General features: G+C 44.4%; 1 protein-coding gene across 2 annotated transcripts in view; it reads left to right on the top strand.

Annotated features, from left to right (window-relative positions):
- The window catches only part of PRKG1 (protein kinase cGMP-dependent 1), a 479,219-nt gene that overhangs the window by 14,914 nt on the left and 438,808 nt on the right, over window positions 1-25,497 (top strand). Inside the window, exon 1 of one of the 2 annotated variants that reach the window (XM_005153712.4) lies at window positions 18,527-18,861. The exons of the other annotated variant lie outside the window; for it this stretch is intronic. Coding sequence (XP_005153769.1) covers window positions 18,551-18,861 — 311 coding nt within the window. The 5' untranslated portion in view covers window positions 18,527-18,550. Of the gene's footprint in view, window positions 1-18,526; window positions 18,862-25,497 lie in introns of those variants that run through there. 2 annotated transcript variants of the gene reach the window in all.

Here is a 25,497-nt window from a genome sequence, read left to right as displayed (position 1 = left end):
AATAAAGGCCATTCATTGATGCAGCACTGCAAGACACCATTTTCATTTCAGACTAAATCTTCCATTTTGCTTGGCAGTATGATGGAGAAATGAGGATGTGGCACTCAGGTGGAGGCTGATATTTGGCTGAGGGCACGGTGATGTTTAGGTTTGTCCTTTTCATGAGTCTTGTGTGTGGTTCTGATGCCATTTCAGCCTGAATGGAAGCAGGAGGGGGGGATGGGGGGGGGTGGGGAATCTCATTATCAGCTTCTATAGGGAAAATTTTAATTGAACAACACTGCAGGTGTTAGAATGTTTTTTATCAGTAGGCTGGAAAGTAGAAGTAAGACTTTTTGCCCCCAGGAGCATAACTTAACCAGGGTGAGTGTACTAACTAGGAGCAGGGTCAGGAGGTGACCCTATCAATGGCATATATGGCCATTGCTGAAAAATAGATCATTCTCCTCAGCTGGGATGGCTGCATTTGCCCCACTGTGCCTTCTTTTTGTGTTCCCTTCTGCACAGAGTGGAATCACAGGGTAACCTTAAAATCACCACCTGTTTCAAATCTTTCTGATGTCTTGTTCTCCTTGGGTTTGAGCATCTATGAAGCAACATCTATTAATACATAAGCCCAAAAGAAAGGCTGTGGCTTTCTGTCTGGCCTCTGCAGAGGTGAGATATATACCCTGTCACAGCTCACACCCTGGTGCAGTGAGGAGTCACTTCTTTGGGGAGCAGGTTGTGTGAATGCCTGGTAGATGACACAGCGGCTGCTTTGTCAGCAACTTTATTTCTGTCTTAAACTGCCTCTGTAGCTCAGAAAAGGGATATTCAATATAAAAAAAAAATCAAAGCTGCATAAAAGATTTTGTTCGTCTCTCCTCCTCCCCTCCACCCCTATTGATTTTTGACACTACTTTACGAAATCTGTGTCAAGGTAAAGGATGAGTATGTTCCCTTTCATCATGTAATATATATGGCTGGGGCTTTAACATGATGTTTTGGCAGTCAGGCTCTTCCTGCCAGGAGCACTTTTCTTGCTTTGATCTGCAGTTTTATTATCAGACATCTGATTCGGGGAAAAGGCTGGATTGCCATTTTGGAAACACAGACTGGAACAGTTGGTCTCCCTTGTAGAAATCCCAGAGTTTTGGATCTTCCCTTCCCTACATAACTCAGCACTGCTGGAGCAGAGAGAGTTGAAGTAAAATTGAAATTTGCACCCTCCCCTCCATAGCATTAAAATAACCACTTATAAAAATAAATTCAAAGTGCATGTTTTATTTTTTCATGGGATATTGCTTGTGGCAGCTTCAGTCATAAGCTCATTCCTCTGGGGAAAGATCCTTGAAAAAAGTGGGTTGAGCTAGTGTGAGTATTACAGATATGAAACTTCCTACTCCATAAAGCCATATGTTTGGGAGCAGAAGAGCAAAAATGCGTGGGAAAGGGAAGTGGAAATGGTGTCACAGGTCGAAAAAAGGCCAGTTTTATGGAAATTTTGGTGCCCAATCAATCTCTTCTGAGTCTGTGCAGCTAAATCTATCCTAAAGCATCAGTTAAAATGCCAGCTCATTACAGAGGCTGTTTGCATCCAGAAGATGCTGATACACCTGTATCATGCCAACCCAGCTCCTTCCACTGCAGCTTATTAACAGCTTTTGCATTTTTTTGACTGGGTTGACCCATAACTTCTTCTTGCTAATCCGATGCCAGAGAGCGGGTACAACTGATTTCCATCCTTTCACATTGGGCTACTTGACTTCTCTATTGGAGAGGCTTCTTTTTTGTTCTCTTGCTAACTATTAAGTAGCTAAAAATTAACTCTTTAAAAGGCTTTAAATAAAATGTGAAAACATAAGGGAAAAAATTCACATAGATACTTTAGCATTGGTGTACACTGAAATTATGTAATCTATCTCTTTCTTTGATCATTCCAGCCCAAGCAACCATGTGAAACAGTCTGTTTGAGCTGGGCTTCTCTCTGTTGGGTTTTTTTTTTCCTCTCCCCACAATGACTCTTCTGACCCTGTTCTGGGTCTGTGATTCATTAGGAACTGGAAGCAGCAGTTATTTGCGTGGGTGTTGGATTTACTTGTCATGCAATCATTTTCACATTGTGAGGCATAATATGGAGCTGATAAATTCCATACATCTGTATTCTGCATGTGTTTCTAGACTGAATATTCTGTTGGCTGTTGGGCTGACAGCGTTTCCAAATTCAGTTTGTAAGCTTGCTTTGGAGAAAGAGACTCTACAGTTACATTTATATCCACTTTTGAGATGTTTTAGTGTGCTTGGATGGCAGAAGAATGAATTAAAGTTCCTTTTGGTTTTGAAAAAAAAAAAGTCCAATTATTGTTTAAAACTTTGAGAAAGTACTAAGGTCCCTTGCAAACTGTTGAAAACAACAGTTGCCCTAATTGCTCTGCCTTAAGTATTTGTTTCACATTTCAAGCCCGATTTTGTCTATCTTCACGGTCCTGCTGTTAAATTCTGCCCTTGCTGTTGGCTGGATTAGCTCTCTGTTCTCACACTTCTCCCAAGTGCTTTTCCAATGGTTACTCATCACTTCTAACCTCCCCTTTGCTGAGATAAAAAGCCCTGGAGCTTGAGGCATGCTCAATGAGCTCAAGTTTGTAAGCCAGACAGTTTACAGCAGCTTAGTTACGTTACATTGCTGAGAATGCTTTTTCAACCCAATTTGCAGGCAGTTTAATAAAACTTGCTAAGTTAATTTCATGAGATCTATTTTCCATAGAGCCAAATAGATTGGCATTCGTTATATTGACTTAATTTCTTCAGCAATTAAATTGAAAATCACACATCCCAAAGGATGTCCAGGATTGGTGTCAAGCTGACACAATTATCTGTGCAATTCTGCTTACCTGCTAAAAGTCTTCATGGGCTGCTTACTTTTCTCTGGCCCTCCAAAATATTTTTCTCAGTATTTCAAAACTCAACGAAGATCATCAGTAGAGAAAACTTGATGACCCTTTGGTCCCTCCTTTTTGTTTTTAATTTGAAAAGCCAGTATATTAAGACCTGATCCACTCTGCCAATATTTTGGCTGTCCATAACACATGTCCCACTCTGTGTTCTAGCTGTTAAGATGCTGACCCCTAACATAATTTTTTTTTTAATTCAGGGACTTGCCCAATAATAATATTTTGTCTTCCTAAGGCAACTATGACCATTGAGTTTACCATCCTAATAATGTGACTTCCTGTCCCCTTCAATTAATGTGAATTAAGTGTAATTTGGCAATTCTAGTGTTTATGGCCAGGCTGTGCTGTTGATGGGCAGGAGACTTTTGTTTCCAGCCCATGGTGTCCTGGCAAAGCTACTGTAACACTTCAGTTTTATTAAATGGAGGTCCTCTTTTCTTTTCCTGTTATTTTAACACCTTTCTTCTTAGTCTAAGGTGCCCTTTCTCAAAACCAGAGGTGGTCTTTCACCTGAACACTATCAGGATTGCCACAGATCTCTTGCAACAGATGGACTTGGGATGGCTGAAGATAACTTCATTGCTGTAGAGATGGGGCTACTGCTGGTATATCCTATATAGCTGCCTACATACTAACCCATATATGTATGTATACATAATATACATATAGCTGCTTCAAATACTAGCACATGATATATAGGTCTTCAGCTGCCATGTTGAGAACATGAGGATGGCTTTGAGCTCATGTGATTTCTTCTGCTCCTTTTCTCTCTGGTGGTCCCATCACAAATGTTTCTCTCCCCAGCCTGTATTGTAAGGGGCGGTTTTAAGTAACAGGGTTTGAGGAAACAACTGAGATGCTGTTTCAGGCTGTTTCTGCTTGTCTGAGTGTCTGTTGGCAGCAAAAGCTACTTGAGCCTAATTCTCCACCAATGAAACTATCTAGGTAATGATTTCCCAGTGTGGAGGAAACATTTTCCTCTAACATTATCTTGCTCTAGCCCTTAGACCCACGCAAAGATAATGGAATAATTACAACCCAATTTCATGTGCTTAGACATTGCCTTAATTACAGACAAATGTTTCTGAAGAAGTGAAATGTTATCCTATTACTGGCTGATCTTTAAGACCTTTAGGTGATCTTTCATTTTTGCCTTTACAAATATAGTTTCCACTCATATACATTCAAAGATGTATTCAGCATGAAGTAATTACTGTGTTTGTCAGTGTGATAAAGCTGTCTTGGCATGCTAAAGTAAATGACAGTTTACTGATCTTTAACAAATAAAAGCATCTATGAGTTTAAACACAGATTTTTCTTTTTAAGTGTACTTCTCATTTAAGAGCACTGAAGGAAAACTCAGGCTTGACATGAGAAAGGATGCAGGTTGGTTTGGTACTTGCATCAGTGGCATCTCTGAAATAAGGTAAGTACCATGTGGAGTATATACTGCTAGTTCCAACTCTGATGGATTTGCATTTTGATAAGCAATAGGATAAGAAGAAATTCAGCACAGTTTACATGATATGTTGTTTGGTGGAGGTGAACTCCAGCCATGTTTCCTATGGACTTGTATTGCCTTTCCCAACAGAGAGGAAGTGAAGCTATTGGTTTGTCTGGAGAAGGATGTTGCATGGCACCACAGGAAAGGGCCCAGCAGCCCATCACTGATGGGAGATGTTAATTGAAGAGAGTGTTTTCAGACTGCAAAGTATGCATGCATTTTTAACAGGTAATTAAATAGCATATATTCATGTAAGTGTTATTTATAGGGTTGGAGATTTGCAGCTACTGGCCTCGTGAAATTGTAACATCTCTTCAAAGTTACTGCAAGGGCACAATTGACAAACAGAAAGAGGAGTGCAAAATCCCTAACTTAAAAAATCCCAGTGACTGGAAGTATATGTGGAAAAGGGACAGTATTTCAGATTGTGAAGAGCTTTAGAAGCTTATGTCTAGTTGTAAAAACACCAAGTCTGAGCTGAAAGTAGTAGCTAAGCAGGAGCTTTTGTATTCAAACTGAAATATGCCCCAGTATAATAAGCATCTGGCTTTGCAAGCAAAGGAGAAAACTGAAGTTGTGTTTGAGTTGTGGTACTGCTGAGTGCCAAAAGATGAACAGAGAGCCTTGAATGATGGGATAGTGGGAAGAAAATGGTTGCCCCATGCTCTCCATATTGTTAGCTTTCCGGGTGCATGTGGACTCACCTTGACATGGAGTCTGAGGTCTGAAAAACCTGGCCAAACACTGGAAGAACTGATAAAACTGGATATTTGTCCTGGGCTTTTTTGCATAGCTAATCTCTTGCTAATTTTAAATCATGTTTTAGCTCATATGTGTTAGGTAAAGTAGTTGGTAGTGCAAGGACTAAAGGTCTTGATATCACTGTGTGGGAGGACCAAGGATGGATTTGGTCTGAACAGACCATTCAATTAAATCAGATTTAAGACTGGGGTAACATTGCTGAACAGGATCAGCCTATGGTAACCAAGAATATTAAAACCATAATGTGTTATCTCCCTTTAGTCATAAATCATATCACAGAGTTGATGGTGGTCCCAAAATACCTGGTTTTCCAGCACATACCCTGTCACTGTGATCATTTAATCCAGTGGGGAGGGGATGATACTTGTCTTACAACAGAGGAGAGGGGTTTGATGATGAGAGTGCTGTGATCAACTGCTTTCCACATGCATGTGCAGAAGGGGTGATTGAATGACCACAGGATGGAGGCTGCTTAAGACTTTGGGTACCTGCCCCACAGTGATAGAAGATGGGAGCATTTTGAGACACCAGCTGAGGTTACCAGTCAGTCTTTTATTGCTGGAGGTTTAACAGGATTATTTCACCATTATCTTCCATGTGATGGGAAATGTTTGATGATTAAGGCAACAACAGATCCATGTCTCCTAGCTTTGACTTAAGGCTACGTGTCTGTCAAGACTGTGGTAAAGGAGGCAAAAGGCAGAAGATGACCCTTAGTTTAATGCTAGGGAGTGGTTAAAACAAAATCAACAGATATGATGCTTCAGCTGCTGAGGAATGGAGGGACGTCCCTGCAGAGGGAAGAGCTGGAGGGCTGCACAGACCCCAAGCATTCCCTGGAATGAAAAAGCTCTTTCAGGTCTGCTTTCCCACCCTCTGCTCTCATAAAAGGACTCATAGACCAGAAGTCTTTAAACAGATGGTTTGAATAAGGTACGTAGCCACTGGTGCCCTTGGGTACATCTAGGTAACCACACAACGCTCTGAGGAGCTTCACAAGATGCAATCAGAGGTTGTGCTAGTGCAGCGGGACCAGGGGAGGTTGAAAGGCTGCACTGTTTGGACACTGTTATTTTTGTCGGTTAACCCCTGGGGAAGGATTCCTAGGTGAAAGCTGCCAAATCCCCAAAAACAACTGTTAGGTGGGGAGAAGTGTCTCCTGTATGCTGGCATATGTGGCTTGGCTGCACAAAATATTTTCCTATCAGCATGGCTCTTTGCAGCAGCTCTAACATCCTCCACAGCAGCAACGGCAGTGGGTGACCCTGAGATGGAGAGCAAGAGGGAAGATTAAATATAATTATTCTGCCTAAATATACACAAATATGTTTAGGCAGAATTTTAAAAAAGGCTGTTTTGGGGCTTTTATAACTTAAATCTCAGTTGCAGTAGTGGTGGGCACTTCAGAGCTCACTGATGGAGCAGGGGAGAAGGTGGCCTGAGGCAGTACTGCTAACCTTGAGACGTACGTGATCTATCACTTTGCTAGGGAGTTTGTTCCTATGGTTATTTGCCCTTCGTGTTCAAAATAGGGGCCCCATTTTTTTAATTTGTATATACCTCCCAGTTCTTGTAACACCTTTCCCTGCTACTCTAAAAATGCCGTTTAACACTGAGCACTTCACGTACATTATAGTGTCTATATAATTAAAATTTCCCTTAATATTTTTTTTTCCATAAGCTAAATAAATCAACTCCTTTCTGTCCTTGATATTTTTCTCAGCTCTGTGGTGTTCACTTTCCTTCTTCAACACCCTCTCCAGCTGTGCAGTATCCTTTCCTGTGTGGGGGATATTAGCACTCTGAAAAAGCAGCTCAGCCTCAGCCACCAGTACGTACATGCCCTTATTGTTCTCTGGTTGTTACTTCTTCATTTAGTTAGTCATTTCCTACTTACACGTTGGTCATAACTTTACCCTCTGGGTTTGGATGGAAAAAGCTCTTCATTGAGGCCCCCACTGAAGCACAGGATGGAGTTGGAGAGGTTCTGACCAGCAGGAGATCACCTTGGCTCTTTTGGCATCTTGTAGAAGGCAGCCAGTGGGATGGGCACAGATAAGGCTGTGGGTGGGTGATGTTCAGCATACCTCCCCCCAGCCTTTTTGGGTGTTCTAATGACCATTTTGTCATCCACCTGTATGGTCTTTCCCTAGCTAGAAACCAACGCTGTGATTACTGGAAGAGAAAATTATTGGAAAGATTATGGAGGAAGAATGACTGCTGACTTGCAGTCTTGCCCTTTAAAATGTGTTATATTGACTAGCCAAAAGAAAAAGGTGTAGCAGGGAGATGTGTTTTTCAGTTTCCTTTGAACTCATTGGCACTGTCTATAAATCAAGTCCTAGATATAGGGAGATTCAATGCATGATGCTTTTTGGTGGCTAAATGCAACCCTTCCAATTTCTCTTCTGTAATCCCCAGGATAGAACAGGGATGAGCTCGCCCTTGTGGGGCAGCACTTGGCTTTGTCTGCCAAGTCTAATAACTGGCATTGGCTCTGAACAACTCCTTTGAAAGTGCTGTAGGGTATAAATAATTAATAGCTGTTAAATTATTCAAGCTAGAAATACAGTACATGAATTTAGCAAGCTGACCAGGATACAAATAAGTAATTATGTTAATTAACCCATGCAGCTAGCAGGAGCTGCAATTAGTTAAACAAAAAAAAAAAAAGTTTTCTAGGCTGCTCTGTGTTTTTAGGAACAAAAATGAATTAAAAATAAACAGGAATAAACTGAAGCTACAGTTAAAAAATATGTGTTAAAAGATGTGATTTGAATGATCAACAGAAAACTGCATTCAAATGAAATCTGATTTATGTTCATTGTACTCATTACCCAAATGCTTTGTCTGTATTGCTCTCCTGGGTGGATGAATGACACCTAGTCTCAGGGAAACAGGTCTTGTTTCCAGAAACTTGGAACTGGTTGTGTTGTATACAGATAATTGATTTCCACTATAAGCCTCCATATGGAAATATACACTCTCTTGGTTATTCCTACTTATAAGTTGGTATATTCAGATTTGGTTCTCTTTTTGTGTGGTTTTCATTTTCCCCAAAGGCATCATGCTGAAAACATCTATAACCCTGTATTTACATGAAGAGGCATCTGCCATCCTTATTCCTTGAAGGACATTTCAGCAAGTCTGTTTGGGTCTAAAGGAATATATCTCAGAAGATTCCAATGTTCCTTCTGCTCCTGTCTTGTTAATAAGCATTGCTTTTCACTGTGAAGGTAATTCTTAGCTATTTCTGATTTTTGATCTTGCTTCCAACCTCATTATCTGGGTTAATAAAAGGTTTTACCTCTCTCTACAAGCTGGGACATGCTTTAACTTATTCTCAGACCTTGGGCTGACCTTGCTTTGCCACCAAAGAATTGCATACTGTACCATTTCAGCAGGAGGTTAAATTTAGTTCCATGAATCTCCGAATGTGTTTGGGTTTGATTTGCCTTTTAAAAATATTATTTGCCATTCCTCATCAGTGTCCCCTACAAAAATACGTAGAAGCTTGGGGGAGAGGGGGGAAGGCAGGAGGGAAGTTTTTAAATCTTTCATTCTAGTAGGTCTTCTTGTATTGATTCTTTCCCTGTAATTTAGACCTCCACACTCAGCATTTGCTGTTCTGCTGCCAAGTCAATGACAATTCCATCTGGAAATTACACTAATGTATTTTAAATAAGAGTTTGCTTATGAAGTTTATCTGTATATCTGAGGAGTTTGGGAAGGTTTGGTGTTTTGTTTTTTTTGAGGTGATGGATTAACTGCAATTGCAGTGATATATGTTTATATGTATGGTGGCATTAGCATGAGCTATTTTAATTTCATTGACTTTTCTGAGAATTTATGAAGGAATATAAATGGAAAGTAAAAAGATTCAGTCTCCTGAAAGTGGAATAGTTTAAAATCTAAAGAAATTAGACCAGGTTAGACTATAATTAGACAGGTGAAGTTCCCAACAACTGGAAAAAGGTAATATAACCCCCATTTTCAAGAAGGGGAAAATGGATGACCCAAGGAACTATAGACCAGTCAGTCTCACCTCTGTGCCTGGCAAAATCTTGGAGTACATTCTCCTGAAGGCATGCTAGGGCACATGAAAAACAACAAGGTGCTTGGTGACAGCCAGCATGGCTTCACTAAGGGGAAATTCTGCCTGACCAATTTGGTGGCCTTCTATGACGGGGCTACAAAAGTGATGGACAGGGGTGGAGCAGTTGATGTCATCTACCTGGACTTGTGCAAAGTGTTCGACACTGTCCCACATGACATCCTTGCCTCTAAATTGGAGAGACATCAGTTTGATAGATGGACCACTCGGTGGATAAAGAACTGGCTGGATGGCCACATGCAAAGAGTTGTGGTCAATGGCTCAATGTCCAGCTGGAGATCAGTAACAAGTGGTGTCCCTCAGGGATCAGTGTTGGGACCAGTCTTGGTCAACATCTTTGTCAGTGACACGGACAGTGGGATTGAGTGTGCCCTCAGCAAGTTTGCCAATGACACCAAGCTGAGTGGTTCTGTTGATATGCTCGAGGGAAAGAATGCCATCCAGCGGGACCTTGACATGCTTGTGAGATGGGCTGATGCCAACCTCATGAAGTTTAACCATGGCAAGTGCAAGGTCCTACAGCTGGGTTGGAGCAATCCCAGGCACAGCTACAGGTTGGGCAGAGAAGAGATTCAGAGCAGCCCTGCAGAGAAGGACTTAGGGATGCTGGTCGATGAGAAAACGAATATGAGCCGGCCTCAGTGCAGCTCCATATGGGAGAGCAGGACAGTAGAGGGCGGCATTACTCCTTGTGTTTTGCATTTTCTCCTTCTAAAAGAAATGAGAACTAAAAAGCAGGGGGAAAAAAGAAAGAATGTGGAGAATGTTGTGCCTGCCAGAGCTGCAGGCCATGTAAGGGAACAGAGCTGGGCCAAACACCCACTGAGCAGGGAGGTGGCACACAGTGCTTCATGCTACGTCATGCCCAAATCATGAGCTGAAAACAGTTGCTTTGCTGATAGTCATGGCTTTTAAACAAAAACAACAAAGGAAAACAGTGGGTTTTAAAACCAAACCAAACAAACAAATTGAATTTTGTGTGTCTGTAAAGGAGCAGGGGGATTTTTGAAGCGGGTTTTGAATTTGCACTTTTGTTCCAGGGAGCAGAAGTATAAAATACACATCGCCTTCCTGTCTGCCACAACGCAGGTTTTTATGCTGTGTACCAATATCGATTCTTCCTATTCTAACAACATGAGGGCCTTTCACAGCAGATCAGCTGCTTTGAAGATGAGTTTGCACGATATGAGCTTTGTACAAGGTGAGCTTGGTGTATATGGATTGCATAAACAAGGGATGAAGAAATTGCCCTCTTGATTGGGCCAAGCTGCTCAAGCAAAAGCATAGATGATAAAGCTTCAGCAGAAACAGTTCTTGCAGAGAACTAGCCTATGAAAGGTCAATACCAACCTAGAATTTTTTCTTTCTAGAGCACAGAGATCCAAAGTGCATGTTGCACCCCTGCACCTTACCCAGTGGCTTAGCTGCTGATTTGAAGCAGAAATTGTGCAGAAAGGTGAGAATAAAAGTGCTGCCCATTCCCTAATTCACCCAGCACAGCAGGGCAGTCAGTTGAAAGATGTTGGCAATGCTTAGGAAATCAGGTGAACACCAGCCTCTAATGCTCTGATGAGTAGAGCAATTGTTTCAAGCAAACACCGACAAAGAACAAACTGTGAGCATAAATATTTTTACACACTCAGAGTGCCCAAGTTGATGAACTTTCTCCAAGCATGAATATGAAATAGCTGTAGAAGTCAGTGGAGCATTGTAAAACCTTTGCGAAACCTGATGTGAAGCCCTGTTGCAGATTGTGCTTGAATGATTCATGGATATTTCCTTCGTACATTGATGAGCTGGGTCCTCTGTGGGGTGCAGTCATTTATTCTGAGCCTTAAATCATGACGGGGCTCAACTCTTGAGTACAAACCTTTTCTGGAAATGTTTTCTGCAAGGAAGTGTTTAGTGTTACTAGAATTGTGGATATAAACACTTGTTGAGACTTAAACAAAAGCTTGGCACTTCAGTGAAATATTTGTAGTTGCTCAGGACATGCAGATGTCAAAGACTTCAGAATAAATTCTAACACAGATCTGTTCCTAAAAAGGAAGACAGCTTTCAGTGCTACATATTTATCTTTAAGACACACCAGAGTGTTTCCCAGGCATGTAAACCAAAGCGTAAAATCTATGGTTCATGCCTATTGTTATAAACCCCTGAAACATTTAAATAATGTTTTTAATAAGCAGGGGAATTAATTTGATTACACAAAAAGACAGTGCACTTCTAATGCATTCATCGTAAAATAATGGTAACTCACTGGTTATTTTCATATCAGTCGTAGCGAAATATGTTTTTATTTCTAATCAAATTTCAAATATAAATTAATTGTTTTGAAGGTTGGGTGAATCAGCCCAACAGGCCAAGGCAGTTACGGTAGGTGAGTGGTGCACTGCTGGCAAGTAGAGATAAGAAGCACTGCGGGGTCCAAAAGGGCAATGAGATGGGAGTACCTAGAACTGCACTCAGGGCTGGCAAGTAGTTTGTCACTGTTAAACCAGGTGGTGAAGTTAAGAATAGCATCAAGCAGTTTCAAAATCAGGCTGCAGAAATGAGCTGTTATCAATTAAAATAACTTGAGGGGAAAACAAGCCTTTCACTGTTTGTACCTTCCTGAGTACTTTGCTTTCCACCTCTTACAACCAGAGAACCATGACTAAAATAATCAGCAAACTGCAGAAGGTGATTGAGGCTGGAGAAAGGAAAAGATATTAACTGCATAGTAACAGCTGATGAATTTAATTGTGTTTGGGTTATGTTTTAAAAGTATAACATGAAGAATTGCAGGTTGGCTCAGAAGACAAAACTCACTTTTGGTCAATGCAAGTTTTTACCATGATACTTCCAATACTGATACAAGTATTGCTACTCCAAATTGTGCCTCTAGAAGCAGTTATCTTCTGGAGTCCCACACAAAGATAAATGAAGAAATGATCTAGCGTGGAGAAGGATAGTAGGAACAGACAAATTCAGAAACAATGGCAGAAAGTTGGGATTTCACCCCAGATATCTTGACAGCCCATTGAGTTCCTGATGGCCTGGATCATGTAACACAGTAAGGTCAGATCTATATTCTGCCCACGTGTCTTTCCTAAGCAACACAATACAAAGGTGATACACAGCATGTGTTAGGCAGCTGTAGGGTTTATGTTTGTGTCAATGGGTTTGTAAGGGTCTTGTCTCTGAAAAGTGAGGTTTGGAAAACTTCTGGTATAAAATTGCATGTTGATCATTCAATGACTGAATGACATTGCCAAGCTTGGTTAGCAATAGGATGTTTTATCTCTGTTGTGTGCTCAGACAGGGATGGTTTTGACCTCAGACAGTAACCCCACACCATTTGGTGCATGGGTTGAGTGATGTATGAGTTACCGATCTCTCTCACACCTTCACTGCAACACTGAGTTGTCACACAGCAGGAGAAGGAATGTATATTTAATAGTGAAGTTAAAAGGGTCACTGACCGTGGGCTGTTCCAAGCGGTTAAACTCTAGCTGATAAGTACCAGGAAAGTAGCCTGGCTATCCCAGCCATCTCTGCAAAAATCAGATCCAACATGTGGGTTCCATCATTCTTCAAGCTTTTCAGCTTCCCCCAGTGTCACAGAAAGTGTGTGAGAGCTAGGATGAATCTGTTTTTCCAACTATGTCAACTGAGTTGATGTTTTCTACAAACTTCACCTCCCTTAAATCCTGTATCTCTTGACTACATCTGCTTCCTTACATTGAGTTTAATTGGTCCCTGAGTTCATTTGCTGGTAGCTTAAGGCTGAAAGCAGAAGCGAGCTGCATTTTCAGGGCTCTCCTTGTCTAAATGCTGCTTTTACTCGACATATTCAGTGCCCTGGGACTGCTGAGAAAAGCAGGGGCATAGTCAGTGTCTAATTGTAGTAACTGCAAAACAGCAGTAAGTATTTCTGTTGGCAGTTTTCTGAACAACTTGCTGCTTAACATGAGCCTAAAGAGACTTCTTAAGGCAGCTGAATCATTTTGAAGCTGCTTCTAGCTTAATCCAGCCCACGGGAAGACATGTCTAAGCTCTGCCTGACATTGCTGGGCAGTCTAACCCTTTCTGGAAGGTTGTAAAAATCAACTGGTCACTGGAGCTGTGTATGGACAAGAGGGATCAGGATCAGGAACCATGGTTCCTGTGCCTAGAGATCTGCTGCTATTTGCAGCTCTTACCTAGGTGTGCACAGAAAATGTGTTTGCTCTTTCCTGAAGAAAGCGCGATACCAGAGATTTCATGTAGGCTGAGGATATGAGAAGATGCTACCAGGAAGCCTGTAGCATCCCCTTTTATTCCCTAGGTACTCATGAGCAGCTGAACTAGCACTGAGTGTGAGTGAATGCAGAGACCCACTGATACCACATGCTAACATCTTACGGGGTGAGCTGTTGAAAATCCAACATTCCATGTGATCACAGGAGAAAAAGCCTGGCTAAAGTGTGGCAGATGCTTTTCAGAGGGCAAAGGGTCTGTAATTTCTGTAAACCACAGAAACTTCTGTATTCTGGGAATGTGAATCTTAAATCTGAATCTGGCACATGCACACGAGGGGACCAGGGCTTGAAATCACCATGTTACATGGATAATTCTGTGCTATTATGTACTCATAAAGTCTCACTGTTTTGCCTTCTATGATGCAAACATTTCATTTTGTGTTACGTAAGACCCTAATGTTATATAAAATGTTAGGCGTGTTACCAATTGTAGTACAGCACACTAGTATTTTTTTCTTGCCTCTCCAGTGAGCATTTTTTGGTACTGTAAATATGTCCTTGGCTATTTATTTTTTTTTCCTCAGTGCAGTCTCTCCAAATGATCCTGGGAGGATTTCCTAGGGCCAGACTGGAGTGGCTGCATGCTCTTCATAAGACCTTCTCCACATTTCTTATTGATAATGGAAAGACTCTCCATGCTTCAGGAAAATCCTCAAGATAATTCAGTTAAGCACTCAGGAATCAATGGAGTTTAAAAGACAGCACTCACTGCAAGAGTGCCCAACCCTAGATATTCCCATCCTTTCAATGGGGAAGAACAAATAGGTTTCAGCTCTCATTTTGGTCCAGAAAGGACCAAGATAAGGAGGAACATCCAATGTAATGAGAAAAAGGGCTGAAGTTCTCCCCAGATATTGCCAATTCCTGACCCTTGGTCTTGGCAGGGCTGCTTTGACACAGGAGTTCCAGCATCATTCCCAGTCCTTGGGTGCTAAATTATTTTCCAGCTGCACTATACAAAACTTTAGGGCACCATGGCCCCAGAATGAGCTCCCAGAGGCACTCTGTTTGGGACAAAAGACAAAAAAATGGCCAGATGTGTCCTAGGGAGGAACCAGGTGTGTTTGTGTATCAGTAGGTGGCACTTCTTCCATTGCTTCAGGGACTGGAGTGAATTTTGTGGATGATGCAATGATGGAACAGCAGATAGTATCCCACAGATGAGACGTGGTGACCTTCAGGGGTGAACTGCAACTCAAGTTGCTTATAACATGCTTTTTGCAAGAGTTCAGCTCATGTATATGCTGCTTTCCTCTAGCTTTTCCTGTATTTTTAGTCTTTCCTTCTTTGCATATGAATATGCACATAGGGAATGCATTTGGCTGTGCAAATGGCTGTGCACCAGTGGTGAGTAAAGTCCCATAGGTCACATACCCACCAAAATCTGCACAAAGCCCTGATAAGCAGAGAAATATATTGCAAAATCCAAGCAGTTCAAATTTCTATCCCAGGCTCATCTGCTCCTGTAGATATTTTGGGAAAGAAGTAGATTGGAATGGATTAGGCAGGGGCAAAAAAAAAGTGCTATCAGGAAGAGAAAAATATTTATGTATGTACTTGGTGATGAAACTCCAGCTTCTCTAACCATGCTGCCACGGTTGGCTGTAGTAAGGTGACATTTGCCTGTCAGTAATCCCACTTGCTACCTGAGCTTTGAGTGGTGAGACCAGGGAAATGTTTGCAGAATAGAGAGCTTTCAAATACGTTTTTAGCTTGGAAGATGGTATTGAGTGGGTGCATTTGGTGACAGATGATCCTTGAAGGTTTAGAAGCAAAAGCTATTAAAACCTAGGAGCTGTGCAGAGAGGAAATATTGTGAGTACATCAGAGCCTGTTCAAAAAAAAGGAACATCCTGGTTTCGCATGATTACCATCAGCAGCCACAGTGCACATTTTTGGGGGGACAGAGGATGCTGTCTGCAGATGCTTCCTTCCTACTTGACATCCAGGCAGAGTATTACAGGGGCCAGATCAGAAACAAGTTTTAGAACTACTGTAGCCAAAGGCTCCCTTAAGAAACTTACAAGCAGCTTCACCCCATCCTCCCGAAACCAAGCCAGTTGATGCATTCCTGCCATTCTTCACCCTAAAGCTGCTCCTTTCCATTCGCTGGATCAAGAAGACAAAGCAGCTGCTCAGAGAGTCTGAGATGTTTTTATTGGAAACTCTAAGTTGAAAGGAATGAGATGACAGGATTTACTTTTATCAGAGTGCAGCAGTAGCCTGGGCTCCAGGCTGGGATCCTAATACCAGCCGATACTAGGAAATCCTTAAGTATGAACCACAGGGAGGAGATCTGCACTCACCCAACGGTTGCTTTGGGAGAGCAGCGAACAGCTGAAAATAGGCAACTGTTGGCTGTCTTCCTGTGGCAGAATTTGGCTTTCAGGTTGTGTAAGTCCTTTGGGCTGCTTTGGCCTCATCCTTATATCAGGGAAGACCAGCCTTAGACTTGATAACTGCTGGTTACAACCCCAAATCTGAAACTGAGCCATAAAAATCTCTCTTTAGACCTCATAGGTCTTATGATAATCTCCTTCCCACCTGTAAATGAATATTTTCTCTAGATATTAGGTGGTAAATTCCTTGCCAGTTTTATTTCCCATAATTTCTCATGGTTTTCTCTGGATCCTTTATTATCTAGGTACTGTTGTCTCAGTGCCAGGCTGTGCACCTCTAATAAAAAACAAGTAATGTGACTTTACTGCCTGTCATTGAGAAATTATGCATGAGTTCTACTTCAGGGCCATCACTTTTTTGAAGCATGGTGGGCTTCAGTTAGCTGTATCACTGTCTCCTTCATACAGAAGTTGGTATCACTGCTGCAGGGAGGAAAACAATAAAACTTAAAGCATGTTGGCTGAATGTTATTAAAGTATTTTATTTATGATTGATTTCTAGTTTGTAGGTAGCAGGACTGCATCTATTTAATGGCAGTTGTCTTCAAAATTGAAATGTTCAGAAGATATTTGGTACTTCTGTTACTATCAAGTTATGCAAGATTGAAATAGAGGGAATACATAGTAAAAAATGCTGTCTGAACTTAAAGTGTGTTTGCAACCTGTGAAAACAGCCAGGGGACTTTGCTTTTGTGCCTGGCACATCTGTGTCAAGGGACTGAAAACTGAAGCACTTTGCATAACCTGTTTTTTTTTTTTTTCACATGCATCTCAACAAACACAGGAGGTATCAAATACCTTAAAGAACCTGCAAAGCCACATGCGTAGGAACACGGGCCAGGTCCTTTCAAACAACAATGTTGAGAAGGGAGCGGTTGTAATTCCTCATCCACGGTTTGGGGGTGTTTTTTTTAATTGATTTTATAAAGACCAGCTGCAGGTTAAAAGCTGGAACTTTGGACTCAGCCAAGCACCAGCATGTAACAATTAAAAAAACCCAGCAACCCAACCAAAAAAGCTCAATCCTATAAACAAGGTCTCTGTCTGGATTTCTCTCATTTCTAGCTAGTGCCCAAATGTGTGATCTAGTCATGCTCCTAACAGCAGATATAAACACATAGGTAACACCCACCTCCAAAGAATGTATCCATGGCTGCATCTTACCTCTCTTATCTCCAAATCAAACTCCTAGAGAGGGAACTGAAGCAGCTGCTTCTGCTGCCCTGAAAACATCCAAGTGCCTGGCTGGGCTTTTGAGGGAGAAGTGGGAGTTCCTCCTGATTCCTCCAGACTGTGCAATCTTATCAGGAAACCCCCAAACCAGCTATTTTCTTGCCCACAGATCCCTCTTCTGCCCTTGAGGGCCAAGCCAGGGATCCGCATTGTCACAGAGTACATCGCTGTCCCTTCCGCGCCTGGAAAATGCAGGCAAGACAAAGAAAAAAACAGAGCCATTTGGCACCGAGGGCTCAGCTGATGCAGCTCATTTATTTTATTTTGCTATTTTTGTGCTGCAGACCCATGGGCTGTATCATATAGGTAGAACCGGTGTGTAGCCGTTTGTCGGCATGCAGAAAATCCTAGTGCATGAAGTGTTGCGCTGGGAAAATCCTGTTGTGTTTGGTACGGCACAAACTAGCTTATGTTTTCACGTGAGTATATGGGCTACATAGAAAGTCAGTCTATTTCCCATATTTTCAGTTAGGGTGGTTTTAGTGCTCTGAGACCCATATGCCCTGCCTCTAGGCTTTTCCAGTGTAGGCATACTTGACCGATATTCACATTAAAATCTGGGTTTTTGGAGCCCAAAGCTTGCTGAGACTGATGAGGAACCATGCCAGGCACGGGCTTGTGCTTTCACTCAGAGAAGACCACAAAAATTGGCTACTTAAGAAAAACAAAGTAAACTGGAGATAAGCCGAACAAGTTCTGTAGGTAAAAAGTAGCACCTTTGATTGGAGCAGAGGATGGGATGGGAGAGAACCAGGGGACACGCCGAAAGCGGGACGGAGAGGGCAGGTTTGTGCAGCCATTTCCCAGGGTTTGGACCTGTCTGATGGCCTCTTCCTGCAAAAGGACGGGAGGGCAGGGCTCGGCACAGGCTCCCGGCGGCGGAGCTGCTCTCGGCCAGCCCCCTCTGCATCCCCCGCCGGGCGACCCCGCGGGCCGGCGGCGAGGGGTTGTGGGCGGCGCGGGGGGCGGCGGGGCCGGGAAGGAGGGAGCGGGGAAGTGCATGTGCATCCTCGCAGGCGCCCCTGCCTCTCTCCCCGCCGCCTTCCCTCCTTCCCTCCCCCTCCGTGTGTGTGTGTCTCCCGCTCCCTCTCCAGCCTAGCCTGACGCAGGCGGATCGAAATCGCCCCTAACAACCCGGCTCCGGAGCGCGGTGCCGGCGGAGGGGGTCCGGCTGCGGCGGGGCCCCGGCGGGCAGCGGGGCCGCGCCGGGCCGGGCCGGAGGGGGCGGCGGAGGTGAAGTTGGCCCAAGTGCAGGGAGGCGGCTGGCGGCTCGGAGGGGAAAGTTGCCGGGAGAGGCGAAGGGCGAGCGAGGCGGCAGGACCATGGGCACTTTGCGGGATTTACAGTACGCGCTGCAGGAAAAGATTGAGGAGCTGCGGCAGCGGGATGCGCTCATCGACGAGCTGGAGCTGGAGTTAGACCAGAAGGACGAACTGATCCAGAAGCTGCAGAACGAGCTGGACAAGTACCGCTCCGTGATCCGGCCCGCCACACAACAGGCGCAGCAGCAGAGCGCCGGCACCTTGCAGGGGGAACAGAGGACCAAGAGGCAGGCGATCTCGGCCGAGCCCACCGCCTTTGACATCCAGGATCTCAGCCACGTCACCCTCCCTTTCTACCCCAAGAGCCCACAGTAAGCAGGGGGGTCACCCCGGGTACCCATCACCCGCGGGAAACCGAGCCCTCCGTCCTTCGCCTCGCCACCCGCCGCGCTCAGCTCCCCTCACTCCCTTCTCCCCTCGCTGCCTGCGGGGCAGCCGGAGAATACCCCCGTCCTCGCTGCCGCCGCCCGCCGGGAAGAGACGGGGGGCGGGGGGAGGGAGGTAGAGGGAGGTGCAGAGCGCCGGAGCGCAGCCGCCCTGGATGCCGTTTGCCCCCGCAGACGGGGTGGGAAAGTTGAGGGCTGTGGGCTTAGGGTGATGTGCTACAGGAGCGAACCCGAAGCTGGGGGAGATCCGCGCTCTTGTCGGACTCGGCCAATCCCCCATCCCGCCGGGGGAGGCACGGCGGCGAGTTTGGGCAGGGGCAGTCGGTGGTCGGGGTAGTTTCTGCTGCCGGTGTTCGAACCGGCGCGTATCGTGGTGTCGAGGGCTTTACCGCTGCGGGAGGGAGAGGCAGAAACCCGGAGGTCTCTCCCCTCCGGAGAGGAGCGGCGTCCTGCAGGCAGCGAATCACAGAGGGGCGGGCAGGGACACTTGGAACCCAGCGGGGTGCGCTGCCCGGGTCTCCAGTAGCTTTCCCACCGTCCTGTCTAGCGTCCCTTGTCCCGTGGGTGCCGGGGTTTGTTTTGGGGAAAGGCAGGCAAGTGACAAGGGCTCGCTGCAACGTCCTGGTCCGGTGAAGCGTGTGCCGGCGGGGGAAGGTGGGGGAGTGGAGAGAAGCGTCAGGAAGGGAAAGTTACGGGCAACCTCAGCTCACAGCACGCCTGGGAGATGCTCTGCCCTGGTTTCACACTCGCTGCAGATTAGGCAAATTATAGCGATTTAATAGAGAAAACGGAGACCTCGCAGGAGCGGGATCACCCACTTCTCCCCTCCCTCCCCCAGCGTATCCTTTCCTATCCAATAAATCGCAATGTATTTGGTTCAATGCTCCTTAAGGGGAGGAAAAGAAAGAGAGAAAGAGATTATCTGCCGCTAAAGCGCCAGGCTTCATGTGCAAGCACAGTGGAGGGCGGCCCAGCGCTCCCTTCCCCTGCCTGCCTGCCTGCCTGCCGTGCCGTGCCCCCCCAGCTGGCGGCAATCGGGGCCCAGCTTCCCCCATCACCGCTGCCAGTCGGTGGGTAAATCCACCTCCCCTTTGCAGTTGACATCTTCCTCGCTGAATTGAAAGGGAGCGGTGGGGTCGAGGAGGATGGCTGGAGCCATCCTAGTAGCTGGGGCTGTTCTCGTTTTGAGTGGGCTTTCGGATGCAAGTCACCCCAGCCACTTGTTAAGGCACATGGCAGACGGGGCACTTGGTCTCTCGATTCTGCGTCGGTTCGGTGAGGCCCCTCTGGATCCCCATGGGGAACTTCACCAGCCCCACATGGGTCCGGGTGTACTCCCGAGCTGAGGCGGTGGTGGTGAGGGTGGCGCAGGTGCTGCAGACGCGGTGGGGCAGCAGCGAGGAGTGATGCCCAGGTACTGTTCACTGGGGATGTCAGAGCAGGAGCTGTCTCCTTCCCCTGGTTACGGGCTGGGGTCGAGCGGTACCGCTGGTCCTGCTCTGCCCGTGCAGCTTCGGCTCTTCCCTCCGCCATGGCGGGGCACCGCGGTCTCCTGGCAACCGCCGCGCCGGGGCCGCCAGCCCAGGGGGTGCGGCAGCCGTGGGACAGCCCTGCTGCCGCCTCGGGACCCTCGGCCAGGCCGGGCCCGGCCGGGCCGCCGTGTAGCCGGACAGCGGCTGCCCGCTCTCCTGCCTGTCCAGCCCCCTATTCCCGCCGCCGTTTATCCACAGATGTTTTGCCCTTTTAAGGCGAACGGCCGCAGCTCCGAATTCAACAGGGCAGTGGGGAGAAACTGGTGGTTAAAAACCCATCCCCTACCAAACCCCAGAGCAAACAGAAACCGCCGCAAGAAGCGGAGGCCAGGCTCTGTCAGGCCTTGCGAGGCATGGCTCACCCACATACGGGCAGTGGGCTGAGGCGTGGGCAGGAGAGCAGGTGTGTGAAAACCATGGTGTCTCTTTTAAACATCTAAGGTTGGATGGGGCGGCCCAGAAGCATCATTTTCTTGGTTGAAACGTGGCACAGAGTATAGCAACCAAAAATACTGTTTTTCCTGTCAGGGACACACAGGTGTTTGCCCCTTGGTGGGCTCAAAGTGTGTGACTTGAGCTCCCCAGAGCTCAGGGAAGCACTTCAGGTTTCAGCAGAGCAAGCCTGGAGCCTCTGATGTGTATGGTGAAACATGTGGGAAGCCTAACAAAACCTTGAAGTAACGGTTTCTAGCTTGAACTTTAATTGCTCATTGCATAAATACCTTGCTGTAGTCTCATGTGGTGTGTAACACACAGCACCCGCCTGAGGGAGTATCTCATATTGATCATGGTTAATACTCCAATACTCTTTACAGTATTTAAGTCAACTTGCAGGGTCAGATCTTGATCAGTGAGGTGGAAAAGGTACTTGTTGATGGCGTCAGGAGTGAAAGTTGTTTTGGGAAGCATTTGCTGTTCTGCTTCAGCCATCATGTTATGGTGACTAGAAGCCCTGATGCTCGAGGGTGGAAGCTGCTCAGGTGATGTGATGTCCTCTGGAGATAGATGGTCATCCCAGGTGCTTGCCTGAATCTGTAACTGCACTGATAAGCAGTTGTAATTTGAGGATCTCATAGGAAAAGAAGATAAGGCTACATAAATAAAGGAAAATGTGAATCGTGTATTTTGCTTACCTCTAGTTCTCATGTTTAAAATATAATCCACATGACCTGCTCTGTTAGTCATGGCTGTACCTTGGAGACTGAGTGAGGAAGCACAAGTGGTCTAGTTTCTTTGGGATCATTAATACACAAATTTTGATTTTTCTCATACTTTCCGATGTGTGGCTGCAAACATGGCTTACACAGTGCTTGTGAGTGGTTGAGGGAAGGTCCTTGTCTTGATTAAATGAATATGACACAATCTTGATGCCATTTTGATGTTCAAGATAATAATTCGTGGAAAGGATCAGGAAGCAAACGGAAACTACCAAAATATGCAAAGAAGGTTGAGTTTTTTGCTGTGTTCAAGCCTCAGTGACTCTTGAGGTTATGCTATCCAACATTTCTAGCATTACCAGAACGGGAGCACCAAGAGGATGCCCAGGAAACCTTTAGTTGTTTGGTATCCTGTGGTTTTTTTTTTTTGCAGTTAGGTGGTGCTAGGTCTGTGCTCCTGATCTGGTGAACCACCTAAAGTGGCTGGATATTGGTGGGATCAGTAGTAGTAGAAAGTTTATTAGAAATGAGGAGCAGTGATCGTGATGGTCATTGTACACTTGTGATACCTTGTGGTCTGGCTCTGTGGGGAAGTGTCTATGGAAGCTGCAGTGATACCAGGTAGCAGATTCTGGGTTATAAAATGGTTAAACTCTGAATGGCTTTCAAACATGAAAGTAAATTTAATTGCCTCATATAGAAAAATATCATTAAATGTCCTGCATGATCTTACCTTGCAAGCAGCCCACACCTTTTAAGATGCGTATAGTTACAAAAACAGCTGTTTTGGGGTGTTAAAGAGTTTTAGCTGCTGTTGCAGGGTTGGGCTTATTTTGCCTCCTTTTTTTTTTTTAATGTGAAATGGACTTTGTGGGTTCACATGAGGAATTTATAGCTAAAATCCATGGAGGGACACATCCTGCCATTTTCTTCCAAGTCACAAGACCAGTGAGAGAAGTCAGACTTTATCACTCTTCCTATTCAAGTAACTAGAAGCCAGCTGCCAAAAAAGAAGTGGCTTTTTCTTTCTCCCCTCAAAGGAAATAACTTGCAAGAAGTAACTGGAATAAGTGAGCACAAACTGAAGAAGGCTGGGTGGTTTTCCGTGGTAGAAAAATGCACTGACAAATCCTTATCTCCTCTTCATCTAAAATTGCTGCTCTGTTTGTTTTTCCACACCTTTGACCTCTCACAGGGTATATCCTGGCTGCTAACAGCCTGTCAGCATGAAAAGAATACTGTGAGACCAGATTCGTACCAACTGTTGTTCCAGTAAGATTTTACAGAGCTGCAAACTAAAGAATAGCCTTTTTAACTAGGAAGCTATAACTCTTGTTGCTTTGCTTTCGTTGTTTTGTACTTGCCATGGGAAAATACCCAGGACTTTAATTTTAAAAGGCTGTTTCATTTGGTGATTGGCAACAGCTGTATGCTTTTTCTGAAGACTATGTAATCAGCATATTCTGTTTTCCAGAAGGGAAAAGAAAAAAATGTAGAAGCAGAATGTAAAACAAAGTGAGAGCTTGTGAACCTCAGGAAATGTATAGGGCCTGATCTTCTCTTGCCAGAGGTTGTGTGTGCCTTGTCATTAACTGAGATAAGGGCAAAATGCTGTGTCATTTATAGAAAATGTTGAGTAAGATGAAGAATGACTTGTTTTTGTGAGTTAACAGACTTAGGATGAATTGAATGTAAGGCTGGGGAATCTGCCAAAATCTCAGAGATTTGGTTTCGGGGGGAGGAGCTGCCTGTGAGTTGTATTTAGGAGTTCTGTTTAAAAAGAATTGAAAAAACCCAACAAACACTTGATTGCATAGCCTTAGGGAAAGTACAAAATACATACAAGAGATTTAACAAAATCCTTTCAATGGCCAAATTGCTTTGTTGAAGGTGAATGAATGTGCATCTCTTTTGTGGACTAAGGGCATATTTTTAAGTAATTGTAATAGAAATAAAATCCCCAGAAATATTTGTAAAGCATTTCATATTTAGAGTGTCTGCATAAAATTATCTGCTGGTATCTATAAGTGGTATATATGCTGTAGTACCCAGGAGCCATTCATTAATTAAAACTCTCAAACTGTATTTCTAAAAAAACCCAAACAGCCAAAAACCCAACCTCTTTCTTAAACTCCATGCTTTCCTCTTGCTGAAATACTTTGGAGGATGCTTGCAACATAATTCAACCACTAGAAACGGTTGGCTGAGGTGATTGAGGGACCTCTGATCAGGAACTGAGACATGTGCTTACAGTGATTGCTTCCTGCAGTGTGGGACAGGAGCTGTGAAATCAGATGAGGGATGGTGGCCTCTTTAATACTGTTACTTTCTGGTTTTGGTGTTGTGCTGCAGAAAACATAATATGAAAAGCAGTCAGCAGCAATGGATGTAGTTGTGCAACCTTATTTTTTTTCAGTATCAAGATGTAATTTGGTATGACGTGTCCAATGACCAATTAAAATGTATTTTTCATTTGTTTGAGAGTAATTAACTGCTGTGGTTGCTTTTATGTGGTATGAGATAAAGTGTTGATCCATCTGAATGTAGTTTAACATTGTTCTGAAAAAGAATTTGTGTGCCTGGAAAAATCTGCTAATGCTTGATTAAATGCTGGCATCTATTAATGTCAGTGGTTTTTTTTCCCAGTATGCAGGATCTAGGGGGTTAGGACTTTTGGGTTAGGACTTTACTGGTATGTGTTGAGTGGTGATGGGGCATGCCTACCAATATGAGATGTGGCTGAGAGACAATTGCCTTGGGGAATAATCTCCCTTAGGCCCTTGCTGAATAGCTTTCCACTCATCTTGGAGGCTGTCAAGGGGACAGATAGACTTTTCTCCTGCCTTTCTGGAAGTGTGGTGCCATAAAATCCTGTTGTGGTTTTTGTGTTTGGCTTCAGATGCCTGATTTGCATGGACAAGCTCTTGAGTGCTGTGAAGGACAGCCTGCTCCTGCAGCAAGTGCTATTGAATCTAGGTGGGTGGGACTTGTTGCTTAGCTATCAGCCCAGTCCTGAACTTGTCGCGAAGGCTGGGCAAGGCAGCTTGGTAGAGTTGCCTTGTGAGCCATCTCCTCTCTTGACTCCCCAAATACCCAACTTGCTCTGCTTCTGTTAGCACAACAGGGCTGAGAGTAGAGCCTCCTTGCGCTGCACAGGGATGAGGTTTTATTGGGAAGAATAATATGCTTCCTGACAGAAGTTGTAACATGCAATGTGTCAAGTATAGTGGTGAATGCAAGTCAGTCAAACGTTATTTAATACTGTTTTGACAGGTGTGGCTTGGCAGTGGAGGTGGTGCTGGACGGGGCTTTCCTCTATGCAAGAGGCACACGTGTGACTCACACCTCAGAGTCAGTGCTGCTTAATGCCTTGTGAAGTGACAGGCGTGAGACTGCTGATGGCTTAGTTTTTTTGTATAATTCAGCCTTCAGAGGTTACTAGCAGTGGTAAGGAATAACGATATAGTATTTAGTTATTATGCAGAAGACTTTTCTCTACTGGCATGCAGTGTTTTGGGTCATCTGTGAAGCATGCTTGTTTAATCAGGTAATGTTTATGCTGAATGTAAGTCAAAGGACCAGAGGCATTTTATTCAAAGGAAGGTAACAAAACAATTCAGTGGACAAAGCTGTTAAAGCCACGTATTTGTTTTATCATTTTCTGTCTGATTCTTGCTTTGATGAGTGACAGCAAGATTAAACTTTGTTGCAATTTCAGTTACTTTTAGTACTGCTCAGTAGCAATAAGCAATGCATACTCATGAATACCACATAAATGAAGGCTGTCATTAACACGTAAACTTTTTTTTTATTGTAATACATCTCCATAAATTAATTTTCTACATAGTTAACCTTTTGCCCTCTTATCTGTA

This window comes from Melopsittacus undulatus, chromosome 4, assembly GCF_012275295.1.
Source record: "Melopsittacus undulatus isolate bMelUnd1 chromosome 4, bMelUnd1.mat.Z, whole genome shotgun sequence".
In the NCBI taxonomy this organism is placed as follows: Eukaryota; Metazoa; Chordata; class Aves; order Psittaciformes; family Psittaculidae; genus Melopsittacus; species Melopsittacus undulatus.
Note: the sequence above shows the minus strand (reverse complement) of the source record. Positions and strands in the feature narration are given on the sequence as shown.